This window comes from Xenopus laevis, chromosome 2S, assembly GCF_017654675.1.
Source record: "Xenopus laevis strain J_2021 chromosome 2S, Xenopus_laevis_v10.1, whole genome shotgun sequence".
NCBI classification, from domain to species: domain Eukaryota; kingdom Metazoa; phylum Chordata; class Amphibia; order Anura; family Pipidae; genus Xenopus; species Xenopus laevis.
This window is the reverse complement of record NC_054374.1, coordinates 19,316,483-19,334,723: the sequence shown is the minus strand read 5'-3', so window position 1 is coordinate 19,334,723 and position 18,241 is coordinate 19,316,483. Positions and strand designations below refer to the sequence as shown.

The 18,241-nt window shown below is 42.8% G+C and overlaps 1 protein-coding gene across 2 annotated transcripts in view; it reads right to left on the bottom strand.

The window, feature by feature from the left end:
- Positions 1–5,702: 5,702 nt before the first annotated feature.
- hunk.S (hormonally up-regulated Neu-associated kinase S homeolog) overlaps positions 5,703–18,241 on the bottom strand; it is a 67,045-nt gene continuing 54,506 nt past the window's right edge. For both annotated transcript variants that reach the window (XM_041583397.1, XM_018248873.2), the window contains exons 6-11: positions 17,563–17,690; positions 16,612–16,741; positions 12,692–12,860; positions 11,678–11,761; positions 10,270–10,450; positions 5,703–8,347 (exon numbers count right to left, since the gene is read on the bottom strand). In XM_041583397.1, the coding sequence (XP_041439331.1) occupies positions 7,677–8,347; positions 10,270–10,450; positions 11,678–11,761; positions 12,692–12,860; positions 16,612–16,741; positions 17,563–17,690 (1,363 nt within the window). In that variant the 3' untranslated portion in view covers positions 5,703–7,676. The remainder of the gene's footprint in view (positions 8,348–10,269; positions 10,451–11,677; positions 11,762–12,691; positions 12,861–16,611; positions 16,742–17,562; positions 17,691–18,241) is intronic.

Below are 18,241 nucleotides of genomic sequence, written 5' to 3'. Positions count from 1 at the left end.
GTAGTGTTCCATGATGTTATTTTTGGAATTAGATTTATGAAGAACCATTGGCAGTAAAATGATGAAACCACGCACGCACCAACAGAAAGCCCAACTTCACCCTCCAGCAGAAGTGAATATTTAATATCATATTTATGTGGAGTGCTGCAATGGGTGTGATTTGTATGATAGGAGAGAAACTTGCACTGGGTGAATACGTTTGATAAGATCTCTGAAGCCTGAGAGACTGCAAAACATTTGAATCTCACTCTGTCAGACCCAAATATCTCAATTATTTTCACAGGGAACACATTTTACAGGCATGAGGGAATGAATGAGGTCACGAAAAATGGGCATAGACTATTCACTTTCCAAGATTTCTCTGAGAACTAGTTTTACTTAATATATAAACTCATTTTTAAGAATAACATCCAGTTCACATTGTATGAAGCAAACCTAATCAAGAAACCATACAGAACTGTCAAAAAAGCCCAGTTTCTAGTACTTCTATTAGGTGGGTTGCATTATCCCCAACCCGCTGACCACCATTAAACCGGAAGTGACATCATCAGAATTGGCAGAGACAGAAAAAAGTTAAAATTTTAAAAGGAGTAAAATATAGACAATATAAAATAGATGAGACCCACAACCCGCATCTATAACCGCACCCGGAAATCCTACCCTCATCCCGCAAGGTATCCACTTGACTGCAGGACTCTAACTAAAGCCTCACTTGGAGTAAATGAAACACATTCATGGGTAGATTAAATCCTAATCGATTGTAAATACCGCACCTCCTCTCCTTTCCTATGATATTCCTGCCTGGTGGTGCAGAACTCCCTAGACGGTCGGCACACGTCAATCATACACAAGGAACATTGGAAGAGCGTTGCACGAACACCATGTTATTTTGCAGGTGGGGAGCTTACCCCTTTTATTTTTCACCACCCGTGCATTTATATCCTAAGGCAGCATTATTGTGCCACAATAATAATCCTGGCCTGTGATTTTTTTAAGTGTTTAAATACAATATTAGCGTTTTGTACTTTAAAGGTACTGGTGTGCATCCATCTTTTTGATATTATCGAATACAATTTAATTAGATAGCACCCAGATCAGTAAGTAAATGAAGTGCTGGAAAACTATGGACTGTGAACAATAATAAACCTTACGAAACACGTGCACCAGTGCTATCTGATCTTAAGCCTGTACAGTTGTCGATCAGGTTAAAATAACAATGGCTACATACAAGAAGATGGCTCTTCCCAGCATATCTATTACAATAAGAAGCATTCAAGTTATACCTAGAGAATAACAGGCAAAACATGGAAGATGATCATGTAGAACACTGAGAAACCCCCACCCTGTTACAAAAAAAGGGAAAGTTGTGCTCAACACAAATTTTTAAACCATTAAGCAGGGGTGCAATGAGGCGGTGACCGCAAAATTCATACAGACAAATACAAGAGGTCCTCTGCACTCAACCCATATTATTTTGATGTTGGCCAGCTTGAATACATACAGTAGCATTATATAGTCAAACAATCCCTGTTTTGTTTAAATCCCTGTTTTGTTTTGTTTAGGCACTAAATTTCTCAAAGCCTGGCCTGCTGTGAGAAATACAAAAGGTGGTTATGAAGGGGCAAATATTAGCCTACACCCTGAGTAGCAAAAAAAAGAGGAGAGACCTGAATTCACCAAAATAAAGCAAGACATGAAAAAGTGCCATTATACCTACAGTAAATAAGGCAATAATCCAAGGGAAAACTCTTTAACTGTAAAACAATAGCCAGTAGGCTTCAACTGCTACGTTGTATTACCAACCCTTTTACCAACACATCAGATAGGATTTGTGCCCAGTTGACACCCAACACTGGGAATAAGTAGCTCCATACCAGCTTGTGAAAGGTGCAGCACTTGAATAAACTTGCGATCCTCACACTACAGGCTTCCTTCCATATTCTTCATATGAGCTAAATGAAGGTGTGGGGAGTTGATATATCAAAAACTTTATTGAAATTTTCTCTTTTACATGTACTCCAGAGTTCAGGCAGTCTGATTACCAAAAGTGGTTCTTTCAGTGTGGCTTCCCTCAGTCAGGAAAGACATGCATTCATTTTCAATTACTGAAATTGTGCTCCTTACCACCCAGGCCACACCAGCAGCCACCGGCACACTCATGTCACGACCGGCACCCAATACCAGAACAAGTGCCAAGCACCCTGGTCTCGGCTCGGCTTCACCAGTAGTGTGACCACCGTTGGGCTTCGGGAGGAGCCCTCAGCTTACTTGGGTGCCACCTGGACTTAACGAGGGGTACAAGGCGAGATGTTCTGGCTGGCAAAGGGACACGGCTGTTAGCAGAGTCTTTTGGGCCGAAGGTCACGGTACAAAGGATTAGGCAGAAGGATGGTCAGACAGGCTGGGTCGAGGCAGGCAAGGATCGTCAGGCAGGCAGAATCGTCAGGCAGGCGAGGGTCAAACCGGGTTGTCAATCAAGGGGTTAAGCAGGAAGAGTTGTCGTAGGCAGGCAAGGGTCAGGATACAGAATGCAGAGTAGTCAGGAACAGGCTGGGTCAAACACGGGTAATCAAACAGACAGGATACAGATCAGATGCACAAGGCTCAGGAAACCACTAGAAACCAAGTTCTATCACGGGCATCTGTCTGCGCCAAAAACGTGCACATTCGCGCCAAAACGCGCTGGCGCAAACATGCCGCGTGCGCCCTAAGGAAGACAAGATGACGCAGGAAGAGGACAACGCGGCGGGCGTCCCCGCCGCCCAGGCCCGGACTGGCAATCTGTGGGTTCTGGCAAATGCCAGAGGGGCTGCTGTATGGTTCCATAGAAAGTTACCATATAGTGGGCTGGTAGGGGGCTGTTTGTGCTGGTAGAGGGCTGTTTGGGCCTCTGTGTACTTGGAATGCCAGGGCCTATTTAGACTCCCAGTCCAGGCCTGCCGCCGCCCCACTAGACCACCAGGGCAGGTAGGTTTTATTACAACTCACCACCAAGGATTCTCTCTTTTATATCCTTGGTCAGGGCTCACTTTCTCCTGGTTGGGGGCCACAGCTGCCCATGTCTTCTGTTTGCCTGTTTCATATACTTATGACTCATGTACCTATGTCTCAAATATCTATCACAAGCTACTCTGAGTTATCTTCTTAGAAATACTTGTCCCCTGGGAACTAGAGTGGGTACTACTCACCTCCTGCACGTTGTTGTTATACTTGCTATGTCTTCCCTACTCTGGACCCAAAGTTTTTTTCCTGAAAAAGCTGAAGGAAGATATCTAGTGTGGTGAATGAGCACCTCATTCATCTGTACTTTCTCTTTTGAGATATTTGCATGCATGTGATCCAGTGCTCTCCAGGTCTGGATGAGGAACATGATGGGGCTAATTTGTGCTATTTAGTTGGGTTTATTTAATTGGGTTTATTGAGGGATACCCCCCCCTTGGTTCTGAGAAAAGTAATGTGTATTTTGTAACATGAGAGGATGGGAGTTCTCCAACTGCTTATTTTACTTCATAATATATTGATTCCCCAACTGCTTGGGTAGGTTATTAGAAAAATTGCAGGACAATTCCAAGGCTTGTGCTCTCAGTCCTTGTATAGGAGACTGTGTGTTTCCCCAGTGTTTGAATCAATCCATATTGTAGTTCAGCCTTTAGTTGGCTCAAATGGTCTGCAACCTACAATCAGAAAACTGACAGTTTCAGTGTACTTCAAAGCTGTTATTGGACTTGATCCGTCAATTTGTAGTTAAGTATTTTGTGTGTGGGCCATGTCAACATTTTTTTACTGTCATTTATTCTGTAGGCATAAGACACTGACATGATCATAACATAAGTATTAGAAAGGTAATGAAGCAGAGGTTGAATAATTATCTTCCTGATGTAATCGGTCAGTTGATGCCTCTGCTTTCTTGGATATGAAGTCATAGTGGGCCTCACTTTAATTTGAGAGCACATCATTGTAAAACTGTATCTCCCAACCTATTAGGCTACTACCCCTCTAATACACCGAGCGTCACCCTAACTAGGGATGTAGCGAACCGCCGATAATGTGTTCGCGAACTTCGAACATCCGAAAATCGTTCGATTCGAACGATCGAAGGATTTTAATCGTTCGATCGAACGATTTTCGTTCGAATCGAACGATCGAAGCCATTCGATCGAATGATTTCATTCAATCCAATGGCTTCGATCGTTCGATTCGAACGAAAATCCTTCGATTTTAGCGATCGAATGGTCGAATGGTCGAACGATTTTGACGCGAACGCCTATTGGCGAACGTCGCGCGACGTTCGCGAACTTGCGGCGGACGCGAACAGCCGATGTTCGCGCGAACAAGTTCGCCGGCGAACAGTCCGCGACATCCCTAACCCTAACCTCAGCCTGCTTTCCATTACACGCTGCCCCTACCCTGCCTAAATGAGAAGGATTGAGAGATGGGCTATACGTGGTCTTAGAATTTCAGTAAAAAAAACAAACACATTAAAGAAAACATTGATTTTTTATATTGATATAAAAAACTGTTCAGCTACAGCCAGAAAAAAATAAATAGAAGGTAAACTGGCTTAAAGGTCCTAAGCCCACACATTACAGGAGAAAAGACACATTATCCAACATGTGGCATGGTGACAGAGGAACATCTTTACTACATCTTCAGTGAATCTTCCGACAGCTTCTTACAAACAAGAGTTGATTATATATTCACGTTAGTTCTTGTACTTCTCAGCTACTACTGACACCTTCTATAGAATATAGAACCAGGGCTCTCGTGGAGGCAAACTATATTCTACTCTTTGTCTATGTACCTAGAAATCTGTACACAAGGTGCGATTAGCATCTGGACACGTCACACAAATGTATATTTACAGTTGCATTCCACAGACCCTTTTCAAAGACAGGGTTCCGACATAAATCACAAACTGAGCATGGTAGCAACATGTGATACAAACATTGCCATTTGCTCAGGAATTTTCCTTTCTTCTTCCTAGCTTCTCTGGAGGAATTATTGATTCAGCTTGCAGTTTTACTCTTGCCCAAGCTGCCATTGTTATACTCACCAATACCCACGGCCCTCTGGTGTCATAATCATCTTCCAACAGAGGTTTTCAAATGTATTGGGTCATCCTTCACCATGTCATAGATATAGGGCAGTAGATACATGGTTACCCCAAATCTCCCCCCTACCTGGCCTTTAAGATGGAATATCAAGTACTATAACTTGTCTTCAGGCCAGCTCTATAGCTTGAGATTCCCAGCCTTACAAGATGTCTGAGGCCAAGTGATTAAGAGGTTGTGGTAGGTTATAGGATGGTGTGGGCAGTGTGCCAACAAGTAAAGATGGAATTATACACAGAGAATGAGCAGGAACAATGCCCTGTGTATTGCCATAGCCAGTACCAAGTGTACTGCATACAATTCTGCAGGGAAATTGAAGTGTATAGTTGGATCTTTTGACCAGATGTTGAGGCACTTTCTATATTGGGTCTTGTTTTTGAATTTGTTTGTTTTGTTGAACTGAAATTTGAATCTAAATAATGTCTAATGGAACGTTTCAATGTTCTTTTTTGGAATCACTGTGCTAAACTGTCAGCTCTTATAACAGTCATTTACTATTCAGATTCAGATTTCCCCTTATTACCTAAAGGATGATTGGTAAAGGTTGGCCAAAGCAAATGTAAGTCTCTATTGACACTGCTGGAAGCTGCATATCAGTAATCCCCATTACTTTATTGAACAAATGGATGCAACGCAGATACCAAGTAACACTTAAATGTTGTAAAACATTGGCTTATACTGTATGTATAATAGGTTCAGGCTCCCAAACAGTGTTACTTAAAGTAAATTAACAGAACATTAAAAAACATAGGCCCGGGCCTAGGGCGGCACATTTTTGGGGGTGGCATGCCACCCACCCGCTCTATGGCGCTGCTCCCCAGTGCTCCGATGCTTGCACGCTTGCGCCTGCGTGAGGTAGTGCGGGCGGGCGCTAAGACCGCGCAGCCTAGGGGCACTCGCCCAGCAAATCTGGTGCTGTATATTTAGAAATAAATAGTGGCATAACGTGTTAGTAAATGCTCCCTAATGTTCCAGTTTTTAATTGGCCCTGTATGGAAAAAAACTCCAACTTGAGTTCCAGCCGGTCAGAAGCTTTGGAATGGTACATGAATGGTCTTCCTCTACTCATATTGGTATGGGACCTGTTATCCAGAATGTGCGGGACCTGGAGCTTTCTGGATAATGGATCTTTACATAATTTGGATCTTCATACGTAAGTATTCTAGAAAATCATGTAAACATTGAATAGCCAATAGGCGGGTTTTGCTGCCAATAAGGATTAATGATATCATAGTTTGAAACAAGTACAAGCTACTGTTTTATTACTACAGAGAAAAAGGACCAGTCATCCCCAACCAGTGGCTCGTGAACAACATGTTGTTAACCAACCCTATTTCACTACATGAAAACTATGTGTGCTGCCAAACAGAGCCTCATGTAGGCTCCCAGTCTACTAATAGTCAACTAATAACCAATTACAGCCATTATTTGGAACCCCCTGGAACTATTTTCATCCTTATGTTGGTCCCTGACTCTTTCTACATCTAATTGTAGTGCACGGGTAAAAAATAGGGGACTCCCAGTACACGGCATTTTGGTGGAGTCAAGTGAAAATTGCTCAGTGCATTCAAGGAAGGAGTTTCTTTATATTCCAAAAAAGGTTTTTTTTTTGTACCTTCTGAATACTAATCTGTGTGCCAAGTCACATAGAAATACTCTGTTATGAGTAAATAAAACTTGTTTCTGGCCTGGCCAGTGGATTCTATGTGAGTTTCTAGACTTAGGATGACCTATCTGTAGCTCTGTCCCTCCCATCTGTTACTAACTACAACTCCCATATTCCATAACATGTAAAACTACTAAGGATTAAAGTTCAGGGGCTACTGGTTGTGATATGTTTTGAGCTGGAGGTGTAACTAGTGGGTAAACAATCCTGCTGCCCCTCCTGTAACTAAAGCGAGGGTGCAAGAATACCAAAGGTGGGTGAACAAGAATTATGTAAACTTACAAAGCACATACTTGTTAGAAGTCTTTCATCTAGAAACTGTATTCTACACATATAATATTGACTCGTTGTCCGACAGTTCCGCCATGTAGCAGCATATAACATATAACAATGAAGAGTGACAACTGTATCAGCAGTTTGACAATATGACTTTGAAACATTTAGCTTAGAAGCATTTGAACATAGTGTTGTACAGCCTGGAACATCACAGTTATTTAGCTTTCATGTGCAATGTCGTTTTTTTCCAGAACTTGTACAAGGCAATATGTATGTTCCCCAGGGTTCTCAGTCTGCTTTAGCTCCTTTGTGCTTCCGAAAGAGTCAAGTACAGTATCTGAGGGTTAGTGCAACAGGCCTGGAATCAGGCAAAAACTGTTTATGGTCCAAAGAACCAAGCAGACAGACTGAGGAGTTCTACGGGTAATATATCCTTTTCATCTGTTATGCCCAATTGTATACAGCCTGGAATCATGTGTATCATTGGAAAGGAGAAAATTGTTGTGGAACTTAAGCAAGAATAAAGTTACATAAACATGTATATCAATGTATTTTCCTCCTACAATGGATTAGCCCTCACAGTACATTATTTCTGCAAAGCATTGTCCTTCAGAAACTATAAACTAGCAAAATCCATTCATATCACTTGAGTTAAAGCTGGCATATCCTGGGCTCATTTGGTGCAATGGGGGCATTCGTGTTTCAAGAGGCTTTTCTCCTTTGGGAGATACAACTTGGTTCCTCTTCCTCAACATCTGTCCAATGCCCATCATTGGGAAGCGACCCCTACTTCTGACACAATTGGGGCTTCCTAAATTGCCAGAAATGTTATTGTTACAAGAAGGGGAATGGGGAGAAGTTGGTGACATTGACTCTGGACTTGATGGACTGCTTTTGTCATCGTATGTGAAGGAAGCTTGATTGGAATGGCCCTTTAAAGGGGATGTGTTGTCAAAATGAAAGATGGGGGAAAGAGTTCTTTCACTTGAATGCCTGGGAGAGAAGGACATCGGAGATCCAAGAACTCTGTACTGGTGATTTGGGGATAACGATTCTATTTGGTCTTCCCTGTTGACAGACTCAAAGGAACGCACAACATTGAGATGGGTTTCCCTTATCCGGCTTCCCATATTTACATTTACAGTCTCTTGGGAGTGGGAATCTTGACGTCTCATAATCTTTGGGGTTCTGGGGTCTGGACTTTGAATTTCCAGATACTCCAAAGAGCAAGAATTCATGCAACCCGTCTTGGTTATCCTGACTTCATGGAAGGGACTTAGGCCTCCAAAGGATTCTGCAAAGTTAAGAAAAAAAAAATACTTTTTATTTGGAAAAAAAATCGAACATCGATCGATCTATAAATTTAGTAAAACCAAATGTTTAAGCAAGTTGCCCCTATTAAAGTTTCACATGTCATTACCAAATGAAAACTACAATTACCCATTTAGAGATATTATATTAATCAAGTATCACCCTATTCTTCCCAATGGCACTTTAATGCCATTACTGCCGCACTGTTCTAAGTGGCCTCTTTGACGGCTACAGGTTCTTTGCGAAGGGCAGAAATTTCTTTGCACTTTTGCATTTGATGAATCACACTGGCCTTATTCCCCATGTCTATTTATAGAGACTGACTGTTTTCTGAAGGGCAGTACAATAGGCATATGTTCCATTCACGTCACAGGCAGCGTCACGTGACCGCAGCCCTTGAATGAATGTTCATCTCAATCCTGAGAATTGTATCAGAAAATAGAAATAACGAGTGCGCTGAGAGAATGACTCTCATGCATCAATGTCAGCTTTTTAATGTTCCTTTTTCAGCGTAAAGTACAAGGCTAACAACCTGTAGGACCTCTCACATATTCCCTATGAAAAGCATCAGATACAGAATTCTTTAATTAATGCCAAGAAGACGGCTCCACCTTACGTGAAAAAAAAGTGACCTTGGGGTACGTACGATAAACGTAAAGAACACATTGTCCATTTGAAGAACATTGTATAAAATTGTTTGCTACAGCTTCCTCCCACAGAGAATGTCATTAATAGATATAGTTTTTGTAGGATTTGGAGAGATTTCCCATTTGCTAGATATACCTGAAAGTATTTTACACCGAGACAAGGTCAAGGTATGGGTTAAACATGTATTTGCTGTACTAGATATTCTTGGAGCTGTGGCTAAAAGGTTGATACCTCAGTGTATCCTTCTTATAAACTATAGGATGTGCAGCATCGTGGGGGGCAGTCCAGCCCTGTTGTGTCCACTGCTTTCCCCTAGCTTGCATGTCTGAATGACACGGGGGACAACCCCACCGCTCATGAATCGAGAGTCATTTTAATTACGGTGGCAGGCAAGGTGCAAAAAAATTGGCCTATTTTTGCACCCCGTCTTCCCAGTTTGTAATTGACCCCTAAAGCCTGGTGCGTGACGCGCAACTGAGCCCCGCCCCCCTCCGTACACTCCGGATTTCAGTGGCGTCCTGAAGGGGTGCGGGCCCTGGTCCGCTCGCACCCCCTCCTCCCCCGGTAGTTCCACCACTGGGAGAATACTCAGACTCAGTTGAGTATAAAGACTTCTAATTTTTTTTAATTAACCACTAGAAAAATATATGAACTTGTATCATTCTTTCAAAACACAAATTTACCAGATTGCTTTGGATAACTTATTTTTAGAAGCTCAACTAAAGTCCTTTTAAAGGAGAACTAAACCATAAAATGAATATGGCTAAAAATGCCATATTATATACTGAACAAATTGCGCCAGCCTAAAGTTTCAGCTTGTCAATAGCAGCAATGATTCAGGACTTTAAACTTATTATTAAACTGATTATTTAGCTGATTATTAAACTCTGATGCTAGTTGCACTGGTTTCTGTGCTGCCATGTAGTAATTATCTGTATTAATTATTAATCAGCCTTATATTGTGACATTTCTATTCTATGTGTACTGTATATTGTGAGTGGGTCCCTAAGCTCAGTAAGTGACAGCAGCACAGAGCATGTGCATTGAATCAGCAGAAAAGAAGATGGGGAGCTACTGGGGCATCTTTGGAGACACAGATCTTTACTGCTAAAGGGCTGTGGTTGCCTTGGGTTGGTACAGAAGCGCAAAACATAATGTACAACATTTCTAGTTACTTCTTTGTTATGCTATAGTTTTCCTGTAAACAGTTTTGCCCACAGCCATTGCTCAGCGTGTGCCACAGTCTTGAAGCCTCACCTCTCTCAGACTTAGAGGATCTCCTTTCCTTAATGGGGCCTTTGCTGCTGATGTGTCCTTGTGGTGTCAGGCTGGTACTTTGTCTGTGCGAAGGGGAACATTTCTCCAGTTTCCTCGGCATAGCACGCTGTTGCTGCTGCTGCTGCTCTCCTCTTTTCTCTAGATCCTTACTTCTTCGTTCCTAACAGAAAAGTAAAAGGCAAGGTTAGTCAAAGAAATAGGGGGTATCCTCAGCCATTTATGGGGCCACGCATGGCATGAGAGATCCTATGTCTGGCCCTGTGCAAATGTAAAAAACTACAAAACAAAAAAGCAAATACAGGGACTTTATACCCCAATGATGATCTCTAGCTCTTTATAAGGCATAACAAAAAGACCCAAGCAATGCTCCAAATTGCAGATCAAAGATGTCAGAAAACAGAAGTGGAAAACTAAATATTAAACAATGGTGTCTACTAAATATCAATCAACGTGATTTCATTGAGAGCGAAGGGAAAGTGGAGGGGGGGGGGACAGAACTTCCTTGTATCCTATAAATCAGCACATCCTCCACTTTTATTCTCTGACAAAGTGTCAGTGTGTAGGTTTCCTGTCCCATATTCCCTTTCAATAAACAGGAAGGTCCATCCCTTTCACCCCATCGACCATATCCCTGGGACACGATTCATCTGGAAATTTCAGGAAGTTTTAAAATAAGCAATAGTTTCAATATATGGCCCCTTTAAATACCGAATAGGTTTCTAAAGGTGGCCATACACGGATAGATCCGCTCGTTTGGCGATGTCGCCAAACGAGCGGATCTCCCTCCGATATGCCCACCTTGAGGTGGGCAATATCGGGCTGATCCGATCGTGGGCCCTAGGGCCCAACGATCGGATCCTAGCGTTCACCAAACGGGCGGTCGGATCGCGGGACCGCATCAACGAACAGATGCGGCCGCGATCCGACGGGATTTTTAATCCCATCCGTCGGGGGCCCCCATACACGGGCCAATAAGCTGCCGACACGGTCTGTCGGCAGCTTTTATCGGCCCGTGTATGGCCACCTTTAGTCAGCACCTGTAGCCTCCCAATTCTTAGAGCCCGGTGCACGTGCAACGGTTTCCACCATGTATCCGTTTTCAAATATTGACAGCACCAGTCATGGATTCCTTTGCTTAAAATGCCTTTATTGAGACATGGGCTCAGACCCCGATACACTTGGCAACGTTTCAGACCGACATCTGTCTTTTATCAAGCCCAGGCTTGATAAAAGATTGATGGCGGTCTGAAAAGTTGCCAAGTGTATCGGGGTCTGAGCCCAGGTCCCTTTAAATACCAGTCATATAACGGAGCTGCCGGAGCAAATGGGCCATATCAGAACCCTGAACGGGTTGGAAGCAAAGCAATCTCAGCCCTAGTTGGCTCACCTCATAAGAGTTCTTGTTCATCTTGTATTTTTCTGACTGATGAAACTGGTTTTTGTGGCAAACATTGTCATTGATGTCTGGTTTCTGGCATTAAAGGAAACAGATGTTAATTACAGAGTGCAACATGTTGTGCAGATAAACCTGACTGCTCTGTGTTTTGTTGCTTTGCAATAATCTCTGCTTTAAGGGCAGAGACACACAGGCAGATTCGGGGAGATTAGTAGCCCGGCGACAAATTTCCTCTTCTTTGGGACCACCAATCTCCCCAAACTGCCTTCCCGTCGGCTAGAATGAAAATCACTGGCGGGATGGCACTTGGATCGCTTCGTTTTTCGAAGTCACCCGAAGTTTCCTTGTGAGGCACCTTCGGAAAATGAAGTGCTCCGAGTGCCATCCCGCCGGCGATTTTCATTCTAGCCGACGGGAAGGCAGTTTGGGGAGATTAGTTGCCCTGAATAAGAGGATATTTGTCGCCGGGCGACTAATCTCCCCGGATTTGCCCGTGTGTCTCTGCCCTAAAAAGCTGCCTCCTAATCCTACCCACCATCACACACATTCAGAAGCCTAAAATGCACCCCTCTCGAGGTAATGGCACACAGGTTGTTTTGGAGAGAACAAAAGATACCTGAGATAACTGCAATGAAATCATGTAATAACCCTTAGCAACTATTCAGCAGGTAACATTTGCTCTTTGAAAGCAGGCATGTGATTGGTGGCTTTGGGTAACTAGCCTTGAAGGATATTCTGCATGTTACAGTACAAGTAGTAACTGCCAATGGACTTATTTTATTAATTAAGTAAAAAGGCCGTGTGTCTGCATTCTAGGGCGCCCCTTCCTGGCAGATACCATACATAGATCAACTGTCTTTTCAACCTGTCTATAAATGTTAAACAAACGTCAGCAGAGGCCCTTATTGATCACTATATTTGCACAAGAGCAAGAACTGCAATGATGCTTTCTCTACCAACATAAAATCATTGGCCGAAACGGTGCCATGGCACCATGAGACGTACCCGCATGTTCACTAAATAGTGCTCCAGTTTCCAGTTCAGGAGGAAGTAGACGGCCAGGGTATGGCAAGCTCGATTGGAGAGAATAACGTTGATCACGTCGCTGTGTTTGTAGCCAAGTTTCTCGGACATGTGGAGCACCACGCTTTGGCTGAGATCCTCCAGGTGAATCCTGGAAAGAAATGTAAAAATAAAAAAAGATATAAAAAGTTGGAAAAGAAAAAACCCAAACTGCCCCATTCTACAAACTGTGAGCGGTGACAGGCAGATGCCATTCATAAAACAGGCTGCAGAAACGCATGCACTTGGGTGATTTTGAGGACAAACATTATCAGTACAATATATACAATAATACACCCAGTTACAAAGATTACAGTGTTTACAGTTTAAGTGGCTTGGGAAAAAAGTTAAAGGAACACAGAGGAAAAAAGGAAAACAATAAATCTTTAAGATTTTGTACATACATAAGGGTCATTGTGCTTTTTCCTTTTAAGTTTATATTTAAACCTTTAACACCATAAATGCTGAATGCTGCTGAACACAGTATAGTCACCCTGTCTGCCCAACACTTGGGTGTGAACAGTTCCACCTCCATCACCTATTAGTAGTGACTAACGTCCTTGGATTCCACACTGAGCCATAATTAGGTGTATCTCCGTTGTGGAGGCTCTTTGGCAGTGTTGCCATGTGGACGTGCTATGTGTTCCTTATGGCTGTGCCCGTTATATTACTGATGGCAGGAAGCAAATTGATTAGGGGGTGTAGCAGAGAATGTTGGGTGGGAGGACTCGTCTGACTGTGTCTCTCTTGGCTTTGAAGTGTAACATTCAGGTAACCTTGTTCCCTTTTATGTGTAAATTAGAGGCACCCGCTAAAGTGCTTATTACAAGCAGACCATAATACGTCAGATGACACCATAAGGGGCGGATGTAAGGCAGTAATCCCCAACCAGTAGCTCGTGAGTAACATGTTGCTCTCCAACCCCTTGGATGTTGCTCCCAGTGGCCTCAAAGCAGATGATTATTTTTGAATTCCAGGCAAGGCAAGTTTTAGTTGTATAAAAACCAGATGCACTGCCAAACAGAGCCTTCATGTAGGTTGACAATCCACATAGGGGCTGCTAAATGGCCAATCACAGCCCTTATTTGTCACCCCATAAACATATTTAATGATAGTGTTGCTCCCCATCTCGTTTTACTTCTGAATGTTGCTCAGTTGTTCTAAAGGTTGGGGATCCCTGATGTAAGGGAAGAGCTGTGTCCTGTTAATTGATCTCCACCCCAGATATTATTTTTGGGCAGATAGAATATAAAGAAGTATTTGCCTTTTCACTGGATAGATAGATGATAGAGAAAATGTTTCATTTAAAGGGACAGGATGCTGATTATTCCAGAGACTGTGCTGTGTCTTGGCCCTTCCGTCTATTGTCTGGCAGATTAACACAGACGTGTGAAATTTCCCCCCTAAGTGTGGATATTGTAGTACAGGTCTGGTAAACTCGCCAACCCCTGTGTTCTTCAATTAGAACCTATTCCCCTCCCCCCATGGATGTGTGGCTCTCCAGCTGTACTTCAGAATATCCAGCGTCCTGTCCTCTATCTATCATTGAGCTATCTATCTATCTATCTTCTATCTATCTATTTATCTATCTATCATTGATCTATTTATCTATCTATCATCTATCATCTATCTATCTATCTATCTATCTATCTATCTATCTATCTATCATCTATTTGTAGATCTTTCCATCTATCTATCCAGTTCTCAAATGCCAGCCATGCACTCACTCTACGCAGTCAATTTGGTTCATTTAACTCATTTTACTCTGTTTCAACTTTTCTTTCTCTTCTAAATTGAATCCCTGCACTTGACTGATCACTGTGTGTGGCCCTTCCACCTGTTCTCCACCCCTTCTCTGTTTAACCCATAACCTTCTCCCTCACTAGGCACCTAACCCTTTCTATCCCTCTCTCCCACTTACTCATCTTCATCCTTTTCATTGTTCTCTCCTTCTGCTGGTGTATGTGGGAGTATGTATGCGTTTGTTCATATCCCCTTTTTAAATTAAATTACTCCCTTTTATAATGCTTAGTAGAACCCTACCCTCTTCTTCCAACCCTCACTCTCCTTAAGGGGGAAGATTAGACTAGGAGATTAATTTGCCCACATTGAATCTCCTTTATCTGGGGAGACTAATCTCCTCTGAATGCTACCCAGGTCCGGACTGAGAATTAAAATAGGCCCTGGCATTTCAGGTACACAGGGGGCCCTATCAGATCACTCAGAGGCCCAAACAGTCCCATCAGCCCACTAAATACTGACTTTCTATGGCACCTTAGAGCAGCCCCTCTGGCATTTGCCAGTCTGGGCCTGACCTACCCCAGCGGCTGTTTGAATAGTCACTGCAGTTACATATGTGGCCCTGCTACTTTCTGAAGTAGCCCAAACATTGATGTTGGAGCAGAGGGAAGTGGAATGGGGGAGAAAATAGCCCTGATATGACCTGGTCTTAATGTCTTTTCATGAGATAATGTGATGGGGTGATAAAGAGGTATCTGTTACTGGATACATTCCATCAATGCACTGATAGGAATCAAGGAAGGATTATAGTGGCGTATCTCTACGAGCCAGACTGGATGACTTCATGGAAATTAATCTGGGCTGGGATGTCCCAATCAGCTTGAACACCTCACATTTAAGTGAATGCCTAACATTCCACTCAAAACAAATCCACCCAAAAAGTGTTCACTGCCTAATGAAAGAAAATGTAACTTTCATGCACTAAACATTCATTACACATATATAGTCTCTACACTGTTAGTTCTGACTCTTAAAACAATGAAGCAGAAGCCAATCAGGAGAACTGACTTACATTATGCTGTAGTATTTCAACATTCAGAACTATAAAACAGAGAGGTATAAACAGAAAAGGGCCATTTACAAATAGCTTTACAAGCACTGGAGACATGTAATGAATGTATTTAAGGAAGATTTTCGGCCATTATGCAAAAAGCTATTTTTAAGTGGAGATGGCCTTTAATGGATTTGATTAAGAAAAAAATCCATAAATGTACATTTAAATCCTCTAGTGAATGGAACAGCGTAGAAATATCACACTTTTAAAAGCCCATCACCAATCGTCAGGCCTTCCATGCTGGAATCCCCTTAAAGTGTCATTTGTTTTAGTGAGGAATCGGCACCCTTAGGCCGGCTATGTGATACCAGAAGTGATGGGCGAATAAATTCGGCAGACACTAATTTGCTGCGAATTTCCGAGTACTGCCGCAAGCCGAATTAATTTGCAAAACTGCCGCAACAATTTGCATAATCAAAAAAATATTATTTTGATGCCCATTGGCTTCAATGAGTTTCGCAAATTTTTCACCGTTTCGCTAATTTTTCAGCAAAGCAGAACAGATTTGCCCATCACTAGTTACCAGTCAAAACTCAAAGCCTGGACTTTAAAAGCTGAAACATGAAGCCAAAAGGTATTTTTTTAAAAGGTATGACAGTTAATTGTTCTTTCTGCTTGAACAGGCAAATAATCAAAATATACACACACACACACAAATACATATATATATTTGTACTAAATGGCAGGTAAAAAGTCATGCTGGATCTTATAAATAGCAGCTATAATGTAGGTTCATTACAGAGGTGATACCCACATGCCTATATGGACAATTTTGGGGTCTCTAAACAGGCAGATCCACTTTGTGTTCATTAAAGGGAACACAGAATATTTACAATGTGCCATGAAGTTGTTTTGTTTAGGAACACACGTTAAGTATGAAGTCTACTGTTTCTTGCTGTGCTGCTGTCACAAAATAGCCTTTTTCCTAGCGGGATATTGTCTAAGGCAGTTCAGTCACTGTTGTACTACAAGTCCCAGCATCCCCTGCCAGCAATGGCCAGTGCTTTACCTGTTTGGGAAGGTGTGATGTCCTTTGCCATGGTAATTATCATTAAGCCAGCGGTTTGCCAGTGCTTGTTGTATGTTTGGTCGCTTCAGAGGGTCAGGTTCCAGTAGAGAGCGGAGGCAGCTGATGGCAGCTAGGAAGGCAGAAAGTGACTCATGAGTTCATTTGAAATAAGCAAGAGCCGGAGAAATAAGTAACCTCTGACTCCCCAGATGTTGAACCACAAAGCTAACATTGCAGGTGCATTTTTATAGGGCTATCAATCTGATTGGTCTAGGCTTCCAACAGCCTGACAGAACACTACCTGGCCAAAAAAAACAAAAATATCTATTGGTCCCCTCCCAATATATCTACATAAGCCTGGATTTAGACCTGATTGTGGCCTGGGGTTAAAAGATAACATCAGCCCAATATTGACCAGCTCGTAGGTTGCCAATTTGGTCAAAGGTCAACTTGTTTGGTGTCCTTGCCAAGCATGCACATATATTTGTGTACGGGCAACTTTGAAGTAGGACAAATAAACCTGCTCCTAACCAGCTTCTGGTCAGTTGCAGTGATCAATATAATAGTCCCTTGCAATTCACGGTTACTATTCCCCCATACACATACAGGGAAAAGCTTTATTCAATAATAAAAAGAAATTCTACGCATGTGGGAAGGTTTGGATTAAGATAGTAAGGTAGTAGTCAGAAGCAGCCGTGCAAACCTGTTCCCCTCGAGCAATGTTTGTCAGCACTGGAAATTTATGGCTTGTAAACACATTGCACCGCAGGCAGATTTCAGAAGCGGGCGGCTCTGTCTCTGCTGCCGTGCAGAGAAATAAGGGCATTTAAAGTGCCTCTGAAATTGCCTGGCGAAGCGGTGAGCGATTATACTCATTCTATAGCGTGCGCTGCCATGTGATCCCTCCAGCTGCTCGACAGTGAATGGGCACGGAAACGCAGAGCTACTTACCCGGAGAGATATGGGTGGGCAGCGGATTCATATCTTTGTCTACCATCTTCTGGTACAAAGCTCTCAGGCTGAAAGGCTCCACAGTGAATGGCAGCGTGCCCGTCAGCATGGCATACATATTAACTCCACTGGGGAAACACAAAATAAAGGAATGAACAGTTAGGGCTGTGTAGGAGAGAAGGCGAAGGCAGCAAGTATTTCTTTACAAATATTGGATTATTCCACTCTCCTTTGTGCTTTTTAACTGGGAATCTGCTTGGCACAATACCGCAGTTCCTGGAAGGCATTTACATTGAACCTGGCATTGTGTAACTTTTTTAAAAAGATGTGACACTGTGTCTTTTTTTTTTTAATTCTCCCTCTTACCCACCACATAGCCCTGATTTACTGTACTCTTGTCCATTTTCGGATCCCTCATCCGGCAACCCAGAGGGCATGAAATAATGGACAGAATGCGGGTAGGTCAAAGCCAGCGGGTAATACTGAGCTTCTTTTTACAAATTAAACTTCTACACCCTTCGCCAAACGAGCGGATCTCTGCCCGATATGCCGACATTGAAGTGGGCGATATCGGGCTGATCCGATTGTGGGCCCTGGGGCCCAATGATCGTATCATAATGCATGAGAACAGGAGGTCGGATCACAGGACCGCATACACACAGAGATGCGGCCGCAATCC